Genomic DNA, 18,030 nt, shown 5'->3' on the forward strand with positions numbered 1-18,030 from the left:
TTTTTTTTTTTTTTAAGGATTTTCAAGTCTTATTTCTAGAAATTCTAATTCAGAGGGAGGGGTACAGCTCAGGAATCTGCATTTTGAAAAGCACTCTGTGAGAATCTGATGTAGCAAGGGGATAAGCTGAAAGCAGGTAATGGCAGATTCCTCTTTGTTGTGCGTAGATAGGTGATTTCAAATATCGGGAGAGAAAACCAGAAAATTCAGTGGCTTTCTTCCCTTTTCCCAGTGTGAGTTTGTTTTGGAGGTGTGGCCCAAATTAGGTGGGACTAGAGTTCTGAATCTGACATTTTGTACATGCAGCATGCAGAATAGAATGGTTCATCAGGGGTAAGTTTCAGATATTTTGGTGATGTGTTCCTGAGTCACTGTGTTGAGAAGGCTTCTGAGGTTAGATCTAGGCTTAATGGGAAAGAGTGTTCTGACTGCACGGCACTAGGCGAGGTGGCCCACAAATCAAGTATAGGGTTAGTCCAGCGACAAGAAAGCTTATCAGTTTTCTTTGGGTGTGTGACAGCCCTCCCAGGAAAGAACTGTGGCTAAGCAGTTCTGATATCTGGAGGTGAAGGACAAGGGAAATACAAAGCAAAAAACTTCCTCCCACTTCCTCCACAATAGAATTCAGTCTCTTAGTATTTCACTGCCATTCTGTTATCTCAGTGGTTTGGGATATGATCATGACATCCTAGGAAGGTTGTTTTCCTGTTTTCTTTTGTCACATATGAATTATTAATGAACTTTCAATAGCTAAATTTACCATTTTTAAACCAGAAAGGGCAGTATTATGGCACTAGCCTCTTTGCTTTTGTGCACAATGTAGGAATTCATTTTCATGCCCAGTTTTGGATCATTGTATTATTGGTGTGGAAGACTGCAAAAAACATCTTTTGGCTGAGGGCTACAAGCCCCATAGATGTGAACATTTGCAGGCAGTTGCCTTGCAGATGCTCTGTTGTCTCAACTGAAGGCTCATCGTGCTTCTGTTTAGGAGTAGAGAATGGTGTGGACTAAAATTGTGAGTTCCGAAGCCAGATTAGCTGAATTTGAATCCCATCTCGGTCACGTTTTAGCTGCACGGACTTGGGCAAGGTACCCTCTTTGGGACTCAGTTTTATGATCTGTAGAATTTAATATTTACTCTTAGAACCACCTAGGTTTGTGGTGAGGCTTTCATGAGCTGAGGCACGTGAAATATTTGGAAAGCTGTTTGGCACAAAATCCATGTTCATTAAGTGTTTGCTGTTATGTCTGTGATGGCGGTGATTGTTGCTACCTCAAAGGAGAGTTCATTGTAGCAGGTGGGGCAAGCCCAAATAAAACCATAGCCTTTTGTTTTGTCTAATTTCAATAGAAACACTTTTTTAAGAAAATAAGTAAGCTAGGTGCCTTTTCTTCCAAAAAGAAAACAACACATCAACAAGTTTGCACACTATAGTGCCTGAAAGAAAAGTGCTAAAGTAGCATTAGAGCCCAATTGCAAACAGATGGACAGAGATGAGGAAGTGATCCCAAGAAAGTCACTTGCAAATCAGAGCTGTCATGGCAAAGGAGGTATTAAATACAGCCACTAAAGAAGCACCCCTTTTAGTAAGAAAAGAAATAGCCACGGAGCAGAATAAATTCCTTTTTCTTCCCTTGACCCTCAGGAGTGTTGGGCAAACTGTGTGTCAAATGATTACATCATTCACTGGATGATTGTTTCATAATGAAACAGAATCAAAAGCCAAAAAATGTAATATGGATTTCTGGAGGGCAAACTAGAAATACGGATAATTATAAAATTGATTACTTTGAAATAAGGTCTCTCCATGTATACATTAACAACTAATCACATTTAACTACTTAGAGATTCTTCAAGCTGAAATTTGATCACAACCATACTGCTTCTTTAAGATTTAGTACATTCTTTAAGAATTAGTGAATTGAAGCATGTGTTGCAAATTATGTGGACAAAGAGGATCAGTGACCTGGGAAAGACTCAATAGGAAAAGGGGTAAAAAATGACTTGTGAGCTAAATTAGGACAGGGAGGGCTGCTGGCTTCTAGTTGGGAAATCTGAGATGAAAGAGAGGGCTTCACATAGCTCTTTCGGGCAATGATAGTGAGCACTATATATTCTCCAGACGTTGATTCCGTGGACTAGAATGTTAGTTCCATGAACTTTGATTCAATATAGAAAAGAATATTTCATTCTGAAGCTCTTTAAGGTGAGTAACTCTGTGATACACTAAATATATGTATTAGATTTAAATGTGTCTCTCTTTGGTGCTTTGTGATCAAACGAATCTAAAACAGTTAAGTCAAAATTACCTTTTCTTTATGCAGCTCAGAAATAAGTGCAGGATATTGTGAAATAGGAAAATATTTACAAATATTAACAAACGGGAAACCAGTGGGAAGGGGAAAGATGGAGCATTTCACGGACAGACGTCTGTGTAGGTGCAAAGTGGCAGAATAGAATTTACAGCTCTCCCTCCTCTAGCCACAAGGAACTGAAGGGAACTGGCAATTTTGAGGTCATAAAACTGATTGTAAATTTGCATGAAATGGAAGGAGCTAATGAAGGGGGTTTATAAAAGTGGCCTAATGCAACCCAAATATGTAATAGAGACATGTACTATATAAGAAAATGTGTTCCACTGCATTGTAGAAAGAAGAGTCCTTAATTTAAAAATCATATTATGGCATGAAAATAGATTCCACACGTCCAATGGGTTATTTTAATGTTCATGAGATTTAAGTGAATGAGTTTCATCACATACAGATGAAAACATGCCACTTAATATGTCACATGATTGGAGAACACCATTAATAATATCAAATAATCTTAAACCTGATAAACAATTATTAGATAATGCCTTATTTGGGAAAAAGACTCCTTGTTAATGTGTTGAATACTTACGAATCCACATGGTTCTCAAATGAAAGGAGAATTGGAAAAGGTGAAGTCTTAAATGCACACTCCGCGATTGCTTCTATCACTTCCTAAAAATGAGAACACATTTATATTCAACATTCCAGAATTTTTAATGTGTATATTTTTGGGAGGGGGGTGTTAAACCCATTACTACGGTGTCCTTTTTCATTCAGAGAATTGTATCAAATGGCCTGAAATGGCTAGATGGGTTTGTGATAGCTACTGGGCTGTGACATTTCTTTTTTTTTTATTTCAGCATATTATGGGGGTACAGATGTTTAGGTTACGTATGTTGCCCTTGCCCCCCACCCCCAAATCCGGGCTGTGACATTTCTGACTCTTGATTCTACAAGGTAAAAAGAAAGAAGAATGGAAGTGAAACAGAACTGTGAAGAAGAATGATTCTTCTATTTGTTAATTATACCTACATCTTTTTAATAAGGAAAGAAATCTAATCACATTACAAAAATTTTGGACAATACAAGAAGGCAAAAATTTTCACCCATAAATTCACTTTCTGAACCAAACCACTGTTAGCATTTGGTTATATTCACTTCTAGTTTGTTTGTCATGTATTTATGTAACTGAGTTTTAAGTATAGTAATATATTCAATTTGTATTTTTTAAAAATACTATTATTGAGATATAACTTTATTGAGATACAATTTGCCCACTTCAAGTGTATAGTTCAATGGTTTTTAATATGATTGCAGAGTTTGGCAACTTCATCCCAATCTCAGTTGGGAATTTTTGTCACCCCACAAAGTAGCCATGTACCCACTAGCCATCACTCATCATTGCTGCACCCCACCCCCCAACACCTAGCCCCAGGCTGCCACTAACCTACTTTACGTCTCTATAGGTATGCCTGTTCCAAACATTTCTTATAAATGGAATCATACATGACTTCTTGTGCCTGCTGCCTTTCATTTAGCATGCTTTCAATGTTCATCCATGTTGTAACATGTATCAGTACTTCAATCCTCAATCTGTATTTTTAAAAAGTGTATATGTATGTCATAGGCATAAATATCTTTATAAAATTCTAGAAAGTAAAGGTATTGTAGTTGATTTAACCATTCCCCAAATGTTGGACAGGTATATTTTAAATATTGTCATTCAAATAATTCTATTAATACAAAGAACATCCTCATTTTTCCTAATATTTTGAATGATTTCTAGGAATGGATCCTCAGAAGAAGAATTATTGAATTAAAGAATATGAATACTTTTATTTTCTTTCACGTATCTCCAAATTACTTTTCATTGTAGATTGCACAGAGTAATGCATGAAAGACCAGATTTCAATGCATATTTACCATCTTTGGGCAATACTTTTTCTAAATGGTTTTCTTATTTAACTGGTATTAAAGTACAATCTCATTTATTGTTTAATTATATCACTGTCAATACTACTGGGTTTCACATTCCCATACATTTGTTTTTTAGTTATATTTATTCTTTTCATATTCTCCTTCTAAGTAGGGATTTCCACTCCCATTCTTTATACCTAAGCCCTTTCCACTATCTTCTGTACCTTCTCCCCCTTCCTTATTCAATGCATAGCTTTTTTTATATCCAATCCCTAAAAGCTATTTCCCTAGCTCCAGAGTATAAATAAGGCTTTCTAATTCTGGACCACATTTGCATACATCCTCTAAGAAGGATTTGCCTGCATGGAGCAAGAAGAATCATTCTTACTGTTTCTTAGAAGTGAATTCACAGATTGCCTTTCATACATAATCGGTTTAACTTTTATGACAGTTGAGTCCATCAAATAAAAAAAAAATAGACATTATAAAAAAGCGAGCAACATCAAGATTTTAAAGGCTTTATTTGATTTATTTGAGAATAGGCTTTGGATTCAAAGAGACTTACATTTGAATCCCACTTCTTAGATTTACAAGCTGTGTGACTTTGGGAAAAATCACTCCATGCCTCTGTGCATTGGTTTGCTTGTGTGTAATGTGGGGGTCATAAACCCCATTTCACAGATCTGTTGTAAAGATGCAGTGAGACAAGGTAAAGGACTCGGCTCGCGTTGAGCCTATATTCTCAAATCAACTAAGGTTGCTTACCTTGCTGGGGCTTCCCTCCCCATTCACCCTAAACTTCCCCTTTTAGAATCTTACTAATTAAAAACAAGAGCTACCATTGAATGACCATTTACTATGTTCCGGACAGTTATCTTATCTCATGCTACAACAATCCATAAGGAAAACATTATCCATCATTTTACAGATTATAAAATTGAGGCACAGAGATATTAACTGACTGAGGCTAAGTCACAGGGAAGAGAATCCAAGATTAAGCCCCAGGAAGATCTGTGTCATTCCAGAGCTTATGCTCTCAACTCTTGCGGTAACTCCCATTCAACTAATAACCTTAGGCAGCTAAGAGCAAAGCCCTCAAAAGAACTGAGAATAGACGTCATCAAGGAAGTAGAGGGTAAGTGTTAAACAGTAGGTGTGGCTGTGTTCCAAGAAAACTTAATTCACAAAAACAGATGGCCAGATAAATGTGGCCTGTAGAAGAGTTTGTTGACCCCTAGACTAGTCTGATCATTGGCTTAAGCAAACCTTAAAACTTGACTGTAATTAAAGGTAAATATAATTTTGTATTATCAAAGTTTGAATATTGATTCCATACTCAATAGTCAAGTTAACTTTAACACCTTCGTGGCTGAAATTTCCAATCAAGAATGAATCTTACTAATTAAAAAGAAAGTCCTTCAAATGTGTTTGTAAATAAAAGTGTGATTGGTCTTTGCTAACTTTTTGATGATGACTGTCTTCCTTGTCTGTTTGAGAACTTCTCCAGCTGCTTTTAATAATGAGAGTTGATTACAGACTTGCCTTATTGGTGTTTGGGCCAAGGGGAGTCAGGCCTCTCCCTTAGAAAGTGGGCGTTTGGCTCTAGGCCAAAGGTCTATCTCTCTTTTTCTTTGGCCAATGAAATGTGGCTGCTTCTCTGGGTCTGCACCCAGACTTGAAGGGAGTTCATGCCCCTCCATCTTCCTAGCTCCCTGGGTCTGCTTTTCTCTTCCCACAGCAGGGAGGCTGGTGTGGTCTGAACTTCAGTTGGGCCACAGGGGCTCCTAGTCCTTCCCATCTTGCTTCTCCTACTTCTCCCCTTTTCCTGCCTCTGGAATTGTGCATTTCTGATCTTGTGCACTTGACTCAGGATTCATGTTTGCAAAGGAGCCTCCAAGCTCACCTGTCACTCCCTTCTCAAATCTCACTGGGCCCCTGACAAAGGCCTGGGCTATGTTTAATGTACCACACAGTTTGAACTTCTGGCACCTTCCTAGAGGTGAAGTGGATGCCATGGGTTGGGCATGGAAGTCACTCACAGCCTCTACCACGGCAGCCTTACAAATGACTTCATTCAACTCCCCCCTCCCCCAATCTGGCTTAGTAAGAACTCCTTGCATATGTAATACCATAGCCATTCTATAGAAAGAAAGCCAACATTTGGTTTTATGTATTTCAATGATAATGTCAGTAGCTAACATTTATAGAGTACTCACTGCATGTAATGTATGGTTCTAAAGCGATGTTAGTATATTAAATAGGGTTATTGAATACTTACTTACAATAACCCCAGGAGGTAAACACTATTATCATCTCTATTTTGCTGATAACAAAGGAGGCTTGGACTGGGAAGGAAGCTTCTCTAAGGTCTTATAGCAACTAACTGGAAGAGCTGGTGCCGGAACCCTGGCAGTGAGCTCTCGAGTAGCATCATCCTTAACTTCTATATTCTCCTTTCTCTCTGCTCTGCCCACCCACTTCCCTCCCCGCTCTGTCCATCTCTCCCCATCTCTACCATAACTTTAGCCAGCAGCTTGAGAAACATTTTCTAAACCTTCAAACCAGTGAAAATGCTTACTGAATGTCATCTAATAATTTCAACTGGGAACAACTGAAAACTCTAGAAGTTCCACTGGAGGACTTTCGTTCTTTTGTGCCTTTGAAATATTTTGTATGATACGTGTGATCATTCAGGATGAGAAAACTAGTTATAGCTTGTAAGTTTCATTCTTTCATTCTTTCATAAACGCTATAATTGTTGGACATTGGATGTGAAAGTACCTTCATGCTAATTTGCTCCTCATCAAGCCCAAACTGTTTTTCAGAGACTTCTAATGCTGGGTTCAATAATCTATAAACCATATGGTTCAAACACTAAACTCCAGTGGGGAAAACTGCCCTGGAAATCCTTTTTCCTTGACAAACAGTTGGGTGTATTCGGAAATCCACTTTATGTGTGCCTTTATGTAGCAGTGAATTTGCATCCTAAATTATGATTATTTCTCTCAGGGAATGAAGCCTTATTTTCGGAAATGCTCTATTTAACAACATATTCAAATTTTATACATTTTCATCATATATTTTATCACATTAGTCAGTTTTCCATCCTGTACAATTGCTGATTAAAAGGAAGCTGCCTGAGGGGAGAAGAAGGAGCAGCCTGGGAACGGAGGGGGTGGGTGGTGTCTAGCGTGAGGAGCACAGAGATTGAGGGGGAGCAGACAGAATGAAGACCAAATGGCAAAACACTATGTCATGGGCATCAGAAAGGCTAAGGCAATGAGGCACAGAAACAGAGAAGATACTTGGGAGAAATAGTATAATAAATAAAGCCAGGCTGTAAAACAAAATGCCTTCTATAAAGAGGCTGAATGATAGCATATCCCCTTTCCCAGACCATAATCTTTTATTTTGGCCCATACAATAAATAAGCAGTAAATGCCAATAGGAACTCTTGCTTTTTGGGATATATCACACAGAAGCTCTCCGGATCATATATGCTGAAAGCAGATAAACTGTGTAATATAAAAATGATGAACTTTGCAATCAGTTTATTTGCCGCAACAAAAAAAAACAAAAACGGAACCTAAAAGCCAAATAAAACGGGAAAGGCAAGCCCAAAAGGAAGGGAAAGTTCCCAAAAACGGCAAAACGTGGGAAAAAGGTTTCAACGCCCAACAAAAAAACCTAACAGGAAATCCAAAAAAAAAAAAAAAAAAAAAAAAAATCAATTGGCCGAAGAACAAAAGCAAAAAAAACTAAAAATGAAGGCTATGCTATATTTTGCCTATTTTCTTTGAGAAGGGAAAATTCATTCCAAAAAAACATTTACTGAGCACCTACTATATGCCAGGTTCTGTTCAAAGTGCTCGGGACAGATCAAGGGACAAAATAAAGACCCCTGTCTTTGTGGAACTTACATGCTAGTAGAAGGAGAGACAATAAACAAGGAACATAAGAATTAAACAGTTAAGCAGAATGTTAGAAAGCAAGTGCCTTACGGAAAATTATTAATTAAAAAATGCAGGGTGAGGGAGTGTGTGTCAGTACTGTGGGGAGTGAAAGTGATAGCTGGTGAGAGTATAAAATACACAGGTTCCTGGAGGCCTCATTGAGAAGGTGATATTTGAGAAAGGCTTCAAGGAGGAAAAGGGAGAGCTATGCAGATACACAGGGCAAGGGCATTTCAGGCAAAGGGACCAGCCTGTACAGAGGCTCTGAGGAGGGAACTGCTTAGCACCGTCCAAGGGACAGCAAGGAGACCAGTGTAGCCAGAGCCCAGTGGGAGAGCGGAAAAGTAGTAAGGAATGAGGTCATCGGCAGGGTGTGGATCACGAAGGGCCTTGTTCCTCTTCTTACCCTTTTTTACAAAGTCACCTTATGCACTGCTTTTTTTTTTATTTTAATAGATTTGGGGGTACAAGTTGAATTCCATTACATGTGCATATTGTACAGTGGTGAAGTCTGGCTTATTAGTGTACCCATCACACATACCAGGGTTGGGGAAAGCAGACTGCATGCTGATAATCACACAAGCAGGGCTGGGGCTATGGTGAGGCATAAAAAGTGTCTTAGTGCAAGCAAAATTTCAAGAGACTTTCTCTTTCAGGCATCGACTCTGGTCTTGCGTGATCCTGAGAGCAAAGGTCTCCTTAAATTTTGCATCCTAGGTGCCTCACTTGCCTTACCCTAGTCTCAGTCCTGATACGAAGAATCGCTGCTACTAAATATCTGTCCACAAAACAGGTTGGCATTTCTACTCCTCATGCCCATCCCCACCCACCACCACCCACCCACAGCTCACCCAGACCTATCTATCCCACTAATGCACATTAGCAGGAGGAATGGCTGGAGACACCAGCCACACCATCCCGGTCACCTGCCGGCTCTCAGCCAACTCCAGCAGACAGAGAGAGGAAGCAGTGTTCTGGGTTAGCTGCAGTCTTTAAGCCTCTGACCCTGCCAGCAAGTGTGTGGACGTGGTTGAGAAGCCATGCCTCCAGAGCCCAGGAAGAGATGTTCCATCAGCCCGTAGCTCTGGGATTATAGATGTCACTGAAGAACCACTTGCATGGTCGAGTGCACAAGGAGAGTCACTCCAAGCTGACTTGACGGCAGGCAGAGGCCAAGAAGCAAACGCTCCACATAAAATAAATATGCCTTTGGATGCGCTTCGTGTTTATTCTCCTGGAAGGAACTCAAAGGACTTGGAGGATTTTAAATTTTTAAGAAAATATAATTGCTCCTCACAAGGACTCCGAGGGGTGACAGGGCAGTAGGCAGGCGGATGGGGTGGTCTTCCCGGCAAGTGGGTCAGTGTGCAGTGCCGTCAGCCCTCAGCTCCATCAGGGGGCGCTGTCGGCCTTTCCAGGATTGTCTCCATCCATCCATAGACAGATGGGCCCAAACTTCCCTGGCCCCATGCCAAGGTCATCTGTCCCCACTTTTTCCTAAGGATCCCAACCAGGTTAGACTGGTATCTTAGATCTGCAGTCCCCAACCTCTGGGTGGTGGCCCAGTACTGGTCCGTGGCCTGTTAGGAACCGGGCTGCGCATCACTGCCTCGGCTCCGCCTCCCCGGTGGAAAAATTGTCTCCCATGAAATTTAGGAATCGGGGGTCGCACAGCAGGAGATGAGTGGCAGGCCAATGAGGGAAACCATCTGTATTTCCAGCCACTCCCCATCCCTCACATCGCTGCCTGAGCTCTGTCTCCCCCTCCCATTCCCAGTCCGTGAAAAAATTGTTTTCCATAAAACCAGTCCCTGGTGCCAAAAAAGTTGGGGACCACCACAGTTGGCAAAGGGCAATGCCAAGGTCTGGAAGGGAGGGAGAGAAACTATGGAAATAAAGCAAAAATCCATTGATTTTCCAACTGAAAAAATCCAAAGACCTTAAAAGTGCTCAATTTCAGGAGCAGATAAAACTTTTAAAGATTTTGATCAGAATTAATGTCAACTCCACATTAAACTTTGTTGTAAGATTTAATTGAAGGGGGTTATTTTTCTTCAATTATTGCATTGTAGCCTAAGTTTAAGAAATCACGAAAAGTCCAATGCCTTACACGCAACATGGTAAACATATTTTACGGTGCTAATGATACTACTTCTGAACACATCTTTGTAATTGCTCAATATAGCAATCTTTGATCAGAAAAATCCTTTTGTCTAAACTGAAACTTGGCTGTCCCTTGAAAATCTTGTTTCTCTTCTGCTGTTCTCTCCAGTGATTGCTGTTTATTTTCTCATATTCCAGGTGCTCCAGGGTTAAAAGCTGGGGTTTGAGATCTTTTAACTACCAATGCTACTTCTGAAATAATACCTCTCAATCTTTGTTTTGTTTTTTTTCTTAAATCCACTTCCAGTGAGGCAGCCAAACCAGTTTTTACTCCTTCCTCACTTCTGCCATCTATTGAGCTCCCCCTTGTTCAACAAATATTTGGCAAGTGGCTCATGATCATCTTCATCCAAAGGGAGAGCTTTGTCACCAATCTTGGTAAGGATAATATCTAATTTATCCAATATTCTGGTCTCTCAGTATACACCTTAGTTACCGTACACTTGGACTCTGTTTTCTTGGTTGCTTAGGAAGCCTGAATTCTTCCCTGAGACTCAGACATCCCAGGTAATGGGGTTCATGCCATGGGACCCAGTTCTAGAGGTTGTCCTCTGGCCCTTCTCTTCTGATTCCCTTCCAAAGGGGTGAGAAGCCCGAGTCAGCCAAGAGAACGTGCCAGCTGAAGCCTTCACATTCCCCTTCCAGTCACTCTCCAAGTACCTAGGCTGCCAGATTTCCCCACCCCAATCGTCCCAATCCCCTGGGGATGACTCTTTGCCGGGGATGTGGACAGAACTTGGATAGTTGGCTTGGGTGTCCATGCACATGAATGTGAAGCTCTTTATGGTGTAAGATGGAGACACAGGTGGAAATGAAAGGGGGGGCAAACACACCCCACATTCCTGGCTAATAAGAATGACTGATACATCTTATCAATAACAGCTTTAGTCCTGTATCCTACATAGGATTTATTAAGATACACAATCATAGGATTATTTCTGCTTCCTGACCGCACCCAATCCATAGCAAAACCCTGCTTGCTTGAACCATCCCTCAAATCACTTAATATAAGCCCCAATCGTGTCCTAGCTAACACACTTTTACTGAGACACCCCAGCTCCCTCTAGCATGTGTTCTTCATCGTATGAGCAAATAAATCTGACACTGACTATAGGTGTATTTCTAGGGGTCTTTCACTGATAGGTATCAATGTGCCAAAGGCTAGCATCACAGAGTGAAATCTTATAATCAGTAGGAATAATTAATATCATGATCATCAATCAGCATCATCATCATGGTATAGAAAACAAACAAGTTAGAGATAGGTGCAATAATATTGTTGAATCTGCCAAACATTGTGGAGTCAAAAAGCAAGACGCAAAATAATGCATGTTAAAGTGTGAATCAATTTATAGCAAGTTAAAAAAGCAGTGAAGCTACATTGTTTAGGGCTGCACATGAATTTGTGCTTTGTGCTCTGTGCTCTTAAGAAATGCAAAGTAAAGGTCACTGTAATAGTCGGGATGGTGGCTACCTCTGGGGGTTAGGGATCATTCTCATGGGAATGGGTACCTGGCAGTGTTTTTGGAGTGCCAATAAGTTTCTATTTCTTAATTTAGGTGGTAGTTATGGGGGTGTATACTTTATATCCATTAGTTAAACTGTACAAATAAGTTGTATATATTCTTTATGTATGTTATATTTCACAATAATTAAATACAAGAAAACAAGAATAAGAGTGCTAAACAGGACGAGACAAATAAATTGATATTTCGTGTCATAAGACAGTCTCCTTACAATTTGTTTATCATGAATTAATTCACCTGATGCCAATTATCCATGGATAAACTGCTAAATTTTAGCTTCTGGAATTGCAAAGATGGTTAATAGTCTTTGCACTTAATTGTAACAGTTGAGACTTTCTACCTTAGGAGGCTTTACCCTAAAGGGGTTGGGTCTCCCCAGCTGCCTCTCTTAGCAACATTCATCGACTCTACCTTGAAGGATATTTCAGTTGTCATGGTGAATCCATGGGTGATAACAGGTTCTTCTTCTGCAGTCCGTCCTTTCCAGCAGTCTAGCTCCACACAGCGACAACCAGACAGGAGCACTTGGCGATACATCTCAACGGAGGAGTTTCCAGCCAGCTGGCCAGCTACAAAACACCAACAAAACAAACCGCAGAATCCCATGAAGCAAGGAATACAATAGTATTTTCTTAGAAAGACTCTTCAACAATGGGAAAACAAAGCCTCTAAGCTGGAGCAGTCGTTTTCAGCCTTTCTTCTGCCTCGACATTCCAGAAGGTAATGGTATAATTCAAGTATAATCATGGCTCCCTAGCACTGGTTTGGGAGAAGACAGGGCATTGTAGCAATAACAATGATGCATGTTTATTAACTGTTTAGCAGATGCCAATTACAGGTATTTGAACTTTATATGTATTAAACATTTAAACTTCACAAAAATCTGACATAACTATTTTTTTAAAAAAATACCCATTTCAGATAATGAAAATGGCACAAAGCAGTTCAGTTGCCTGAGTTTCCAAAGCTAAGAAGTAGAAGATCAAGGATTATAACATCAAAACTCAGTATTTTAATTCTGACTGCATTCTGATGGGAGAAAATTATCAAAAGACTGTCCTATTATATAAGTTAGCCCCTCTGTTATGTTTGTTCAAGGCACAAATGCTTAAAAAAGCTAAACATTCTCCTTTCAAAAGTGCTGTTTATGTAAAAAAAATTAAATTTAACAAAAGAAGTTCAAAACCTATTTTTTAATAATTATAAAACATTATTGGAAGAAATTAAAGGAGACTTAACTAAATGGAAAGATATACTATGTTCATGGAGCAGGACTTGATATTGTTAAGATGATACTATTCTTCAAATAGTATCTTCTTGATCTACAGATTTAATTCTTTTCAAATTCCCACCTTTTTTTTTTTTTTGCAGCAATTGACAAGCTGACCCAAACTTTATATCAAAATGTAAGGTACCCTAAATAACCAAAACTATCTTAAAATAAGCACAGATTTGGAAGAATCACACTTCTCAATTTCAAAACTTACAAGAAAGCTACAGTAATCAAGACGATATGGTATTGGCATAAGGATAGACATAGATGAATGGAATAGAATTGAGATTCCAAAAATAAACCTTCAATTTATGCTCAACTGACTTTCAACAATTGCGAAGACAATTCAGTGCAGAAAGAATAATCTTTTCAATAAATGATCCCAGGACAACTGGATAGCCACATGTAAATAAATGAAGTTGAATCCTTACCTCACACCATATATAAAAAATTAACTCAAAATGGATCAAGCTCCTAAATATAAGAGTTAAAACTGCAAAAGACTTTTAGGAGAAAACATACAGGTAAATCTTTGTGAGTCGGATTAGGCAATGGTTTTGCAGCTATGGCACCAAAAGCACAGGCAATGAAAGAGAAAACACCTAAACTTCACAAAAATTTGGAAACTTTTATGAACAGAACTAAAATATCCTAGTGGAGTGATGAGAATTTTAATCATCAAGGCAGCTGAGAGGTCTGAGGGCAGCAATACACAGGGCATAGAAGCCAAATTGCTTCTAGTATACTTACGAAGTCAATGGAAGCCATTTATTTCTTGATAAATTATTGTTAAAAGATTAAAAAATAACTTTTGAGACGAGCCCATTATTAACACACAAATTGAAGTCTTTGTGAAGTTAAAGAATATTAAAGATTTCCTTTGATTTATTCTCTACAAGCCTCCATCATGTTTTTTATAGCCAGTTAAAAAGTGGCATGTTGATGAAAACTGTCAAAATGACTTTGAAATGAACAAGATCTGTCCTGTGGAGACACTCAGGACAAAGAAAATAGGATTAAGCTTACTGGCTTAATTTTATTTTTATATGCATGTCATAACACCCAACCATCAGCATAACAAAAGGATGACATCCTTGAGTTCTACAAAGCCCTAGTAAAATGTACTGAAAGGTTGATTAAGTAGGTTTGCATAATCCCTTTTCTCTACTGGAAAAATACGTTGTTTTTCTAAACATACAGATGTATTTGCAAAAGAAGAAATGCTAACGAAACAATCTAGAAAGTTCCAGATGCTGGATAATAAATTACCATTTATAACTGCCTCAAAGTTCATTGTCATGACTAAGATTTGCAAAGGTCTTTGCTGCCTAAAGGACAAGGAGACAGTAGATAAACTTTTATATGTTTTTACCAAACTTAAGGGAGAGTTACTTTAGCTAAAGTAAGTGAAGAAATCAAATAATAATCATGTTAATTAATTAAAAAGGCTCGCTCCTTCAGAAAATTGCACTAGTATTAAAGAATAGAGCAGATTTGTTTTTGTACGTGTACTGTTTAGGGAATTATTTAAGTATATTACTAACTATATCAACAAAATTATATATGGTGCAATTTCTGAGTCCTTAATGCTTTGTTGAGTATTACTAACTTTTGTTGCCATGGGTTTAATCAGGTTTAAGGATGTAGCAAAGGAGATAAACACCTAACTGATACTAGAGTGTTCTGTCACAGAAGATTCAGAGTTTCAAGAAACATTTCTTCGGATTTTTTTTTTTCGCAAATTTATCATTCAAGGAACAATTAGAAGGAATTTGATGTATTTTTTGAATGTTGATCAGTCAATGTTTGGACATGCATGATAAGGTATGGGTTGGGTTTGTGAGATGCAAAGGAATCTGAAAAAAACTAAAGAATGGAAGACAGAGAGAGAGAGAATAAGAAAGAGCAACAGAGTGTGTGTATGTTTATTGTGCAGTATCTAAGACAAAAAGAATCTCTCTAAGGTAAATTCACTGTTCATTCTTAAAATGAATAATTTTTGTTAGAAATGAAAGTCTCCAAAGAAAGCATATTTTGGAAAAAAACCCTATGTTTATCTATAATTGATAATTATTTTATTCCTTGGAATACATACTAAGTTCCCTGTATGTTTTACTTCATTTATAGAGGTATTTTTCAAACACATGTATTCTCTGTTATTCTCTCCTTTTCTGCCTAAAGTCTTAAAGCTGATTGATTTTTCTTCCCTAAAATTTTTAACTCATCATTATTACATCCCATCCACCCATTATATTTCCATTTGATTAGATCCAATAAATATAGCTTCTGAGGCTAGGGGATTGCTGGAGGTAGTGACTACTGATACGTGATGAGTCACTCAACCCTTGGCATTTCTGAAACTAGTAATTGACATCATCTCTGCCTGGCTGTGAACACCCTCTGGATTACATTCCAAGCCCATGATTGAACTTGGGAGCTGAAGCTCCTTCTCAGATTAATTCATAATACTGCCTCAAGTCATAGTTCTGGAACTTCTCACTTGACAGCATTCATTTCAGGTGGCTGATTACATTCACTTGAGCTTTGTCTCAGACTACCCAAGGCATCCAAAGATAGATGAGACCAGAACGTTGGAAAATAGCAATCCTTCTATTAACACAGGCTTCTGAAGCATTTCTCATCATGCAAAGACTGAGGATTAATTGCCTACTTTTGTATTTATCATTATTTATTGTCTTCCCTTCAAACTCCAGGGTAAGAAGTTTCCAGAATGTGATGCATTTATTAAGTCAGTGGCTTTCTTCAATAAACCCTGTCTCCTTCAATAAATGGAGACAGGGACTATTTTTCCTTGCTGTCAAGGTGGTGACAACCATTGAGGACATATAATCTCACAGCTGTAGCTGAGGAAACTGCCCAATATACAGAGAAGGTAACACGTGTCATGACATGGGTCATATTTCTTACCCTTCCCATCTAGGAAGGGAGAAGACTATAAATCTTACCTCATTCGTATACTTCTGGTCACCCTTTCTTTCTCTTTTTGTTCTTTTTCCTTGCCAGGAGAATATTTTATTTAGGTCCTAATGCTTCAGGCTCTCCTCCCCAGCCCTGGGGTAAATCTTGATTCTTTTCAGCAAGTCATGGTAGCTCCATGGTGCATACTAGTGATTAATGTGGGCATTTCTGTGTGGTATAACTCTGGGCTATATATAACAGGGCATAAAGGAAAGAAGCTTACAGGTTGTGGCAGGGGTCCGAGGAAGTGTCAGGGAAGCTCTAGGAGTATTTTCTTCACTCTTGGAAAGTCCTAAAAGGGATCATGAGACAAGGACTTTCCTCATGTCATATGTGGATCTTGGTTCCTAGGGAGGTGATGCTTAGGGTGCACCTAAGTTTGGTTTCAAGGTGACTTGAAAGGGGACCCAAAATAGAAAGCATCTTGGTCTCCAATGGCATCAATGAATTTCCAATTTAACCAACCCTCAACCACTGTGCCTCTAGACGTCTTGCTGTGTGAAGTAATAAATTCCTTAATCTTCAAGCCATTGAGTAATAGTATGATACTACTTTCAACCACAGGAACCCTGGAGGTTTTAATTTATCTACATTTTACAATGAAGAAACCAAGGCTCTGAAGAGTTAAGTATGTAATTTACTTAAAGGCCAATTTAAACTGGGCCTATTTATTTCCTAAATTCATCTTCTTTCCATTCTACCACCCAACTCTCTTAGGTCTGTGTGTCCTTTAAAACAAAAATAAATGATAAAAGGTGACATATACTAAGGGCTAAGTGAGCAGCAGTGATGTGAAAGATGGGAGTGACAATCAAAAAGTCTTGGTTCCTAGTGGATGACTGGCAAGGGTACAACTAGGCCTTGGATCATTTTTAGAACTTTTCTGCAGCCAAGAACATATGCATGAGGAGAGAAGTTGAAAAATTATTGGATATATTCAGTCAGATAATCTAATTGATCAGATTATTGGGACAACTACACTCTTAAATCTATTTTTTTTAATTCAGTAAAGCTGAATAAGGATGTTAATTATCCTGAGATATACTGCTTTCCCTTGTCTGTGTATATGAAGCCATTATCTCCCAATGGTTTGGAGTACAGGAAGGTTTATGAGGAACTGCAAAAGTATAGATTGAATAGATTGCATGCTTTTCTGTCTTGGGAGGATTTTTTCCCTGAGTCATAACGATGGATTCCTCAAGGAAAAACAATAATTTAAACAATAATCACTACTGGGTATACTGCCAACACCAAAATCCTAGAAAATGACCATGGTAATTAAAAACAACTCGTTCTGTGCATGTATTTCTTTCAATGATCCAATTTATTGTTCCTTCTGGGCATCTTGATACTCAACAAAGGGGCAATAAAGAGTAGAGAAATAGACATAATAATGCATTGCTAAATTAATTTGTTTTCATACTGTATATTTAATTTTTACAGTCTCTTCGAGTGTTCAAAAGAAAACATTCCAAATATTGAAAGTTTTCAGGAATACTAATTCTTAAAATGTTCCAAGGAAATAAGTGGGAAGGTGACAAGAGAGAATAAAGGGTTGGTCATTACCTTAATGATTGAGAATCTCTGATCTGTTTTTCCTATATTCAACACACACCACAATACAAAAATTAACAATTTTTGTTTGCACCCAGCATTTCTTAAACTCATTTAATAGGAAACCTTTCCCTTTTTGCACCAAACACCCGTTATATGAAATAATGTTTCTACTTGTTCTGGAAATGGCATAAAAGTATAAAATCTACTTATTTTAGGTATTAATTTTAAAATTTAATTGAATTCTATAGGGTTAGGAATTGGCCATATTTTTATTTTATAATATATTTTTTTCATACAGGGTCTTACTCTGTTGCCCAGGCTGGAGTGCAGTGGTGTCATCACAGCT

General features: G+C 38.4%; 1 protein-coding gene across 1 annotated transcript in view; it reads right to left on the bottom strand.

The window, feature by feature from the left end:
* Nucleotides 1–18,030, bottom strand: part of PLCB1 (phospholipase C, beta 1 (phosphoinositide-specific)) — a 756,841-nt gene that overhangs the window by 163,570 nt on the left and 575,241 nt on the right. Inside the window, 3 exon segments of the mRNA XM_012639238.1 lie at nt 2,906–2,988; nt 12,287–12,444; nt 14,418–14,476. Of these exon segments, the coding sequence (XP_012494692.1) occupies nt 2,906–2,988; nt 12,287–12,444; nt 14,418–14,476 (300 nt within the window).

This window comes from Propithecus coquereli, unplaced genomic scaffold (genome assembly GCF_000956105.1).
Source record: "Propithecus coquereli isolate 6110/MARCELLA unplaced genomic scaffold, Pcoq_1.0 Scaffold139, whole genome shotgun sequence".
In the NCBI taxonomy this organism is placed as follows: domain Eukaryota; kingdom Metazoa; phylum Chordata; class Mammalia; order Primates; family Indriidae; genus Propithecus; species Propithecus coquereli.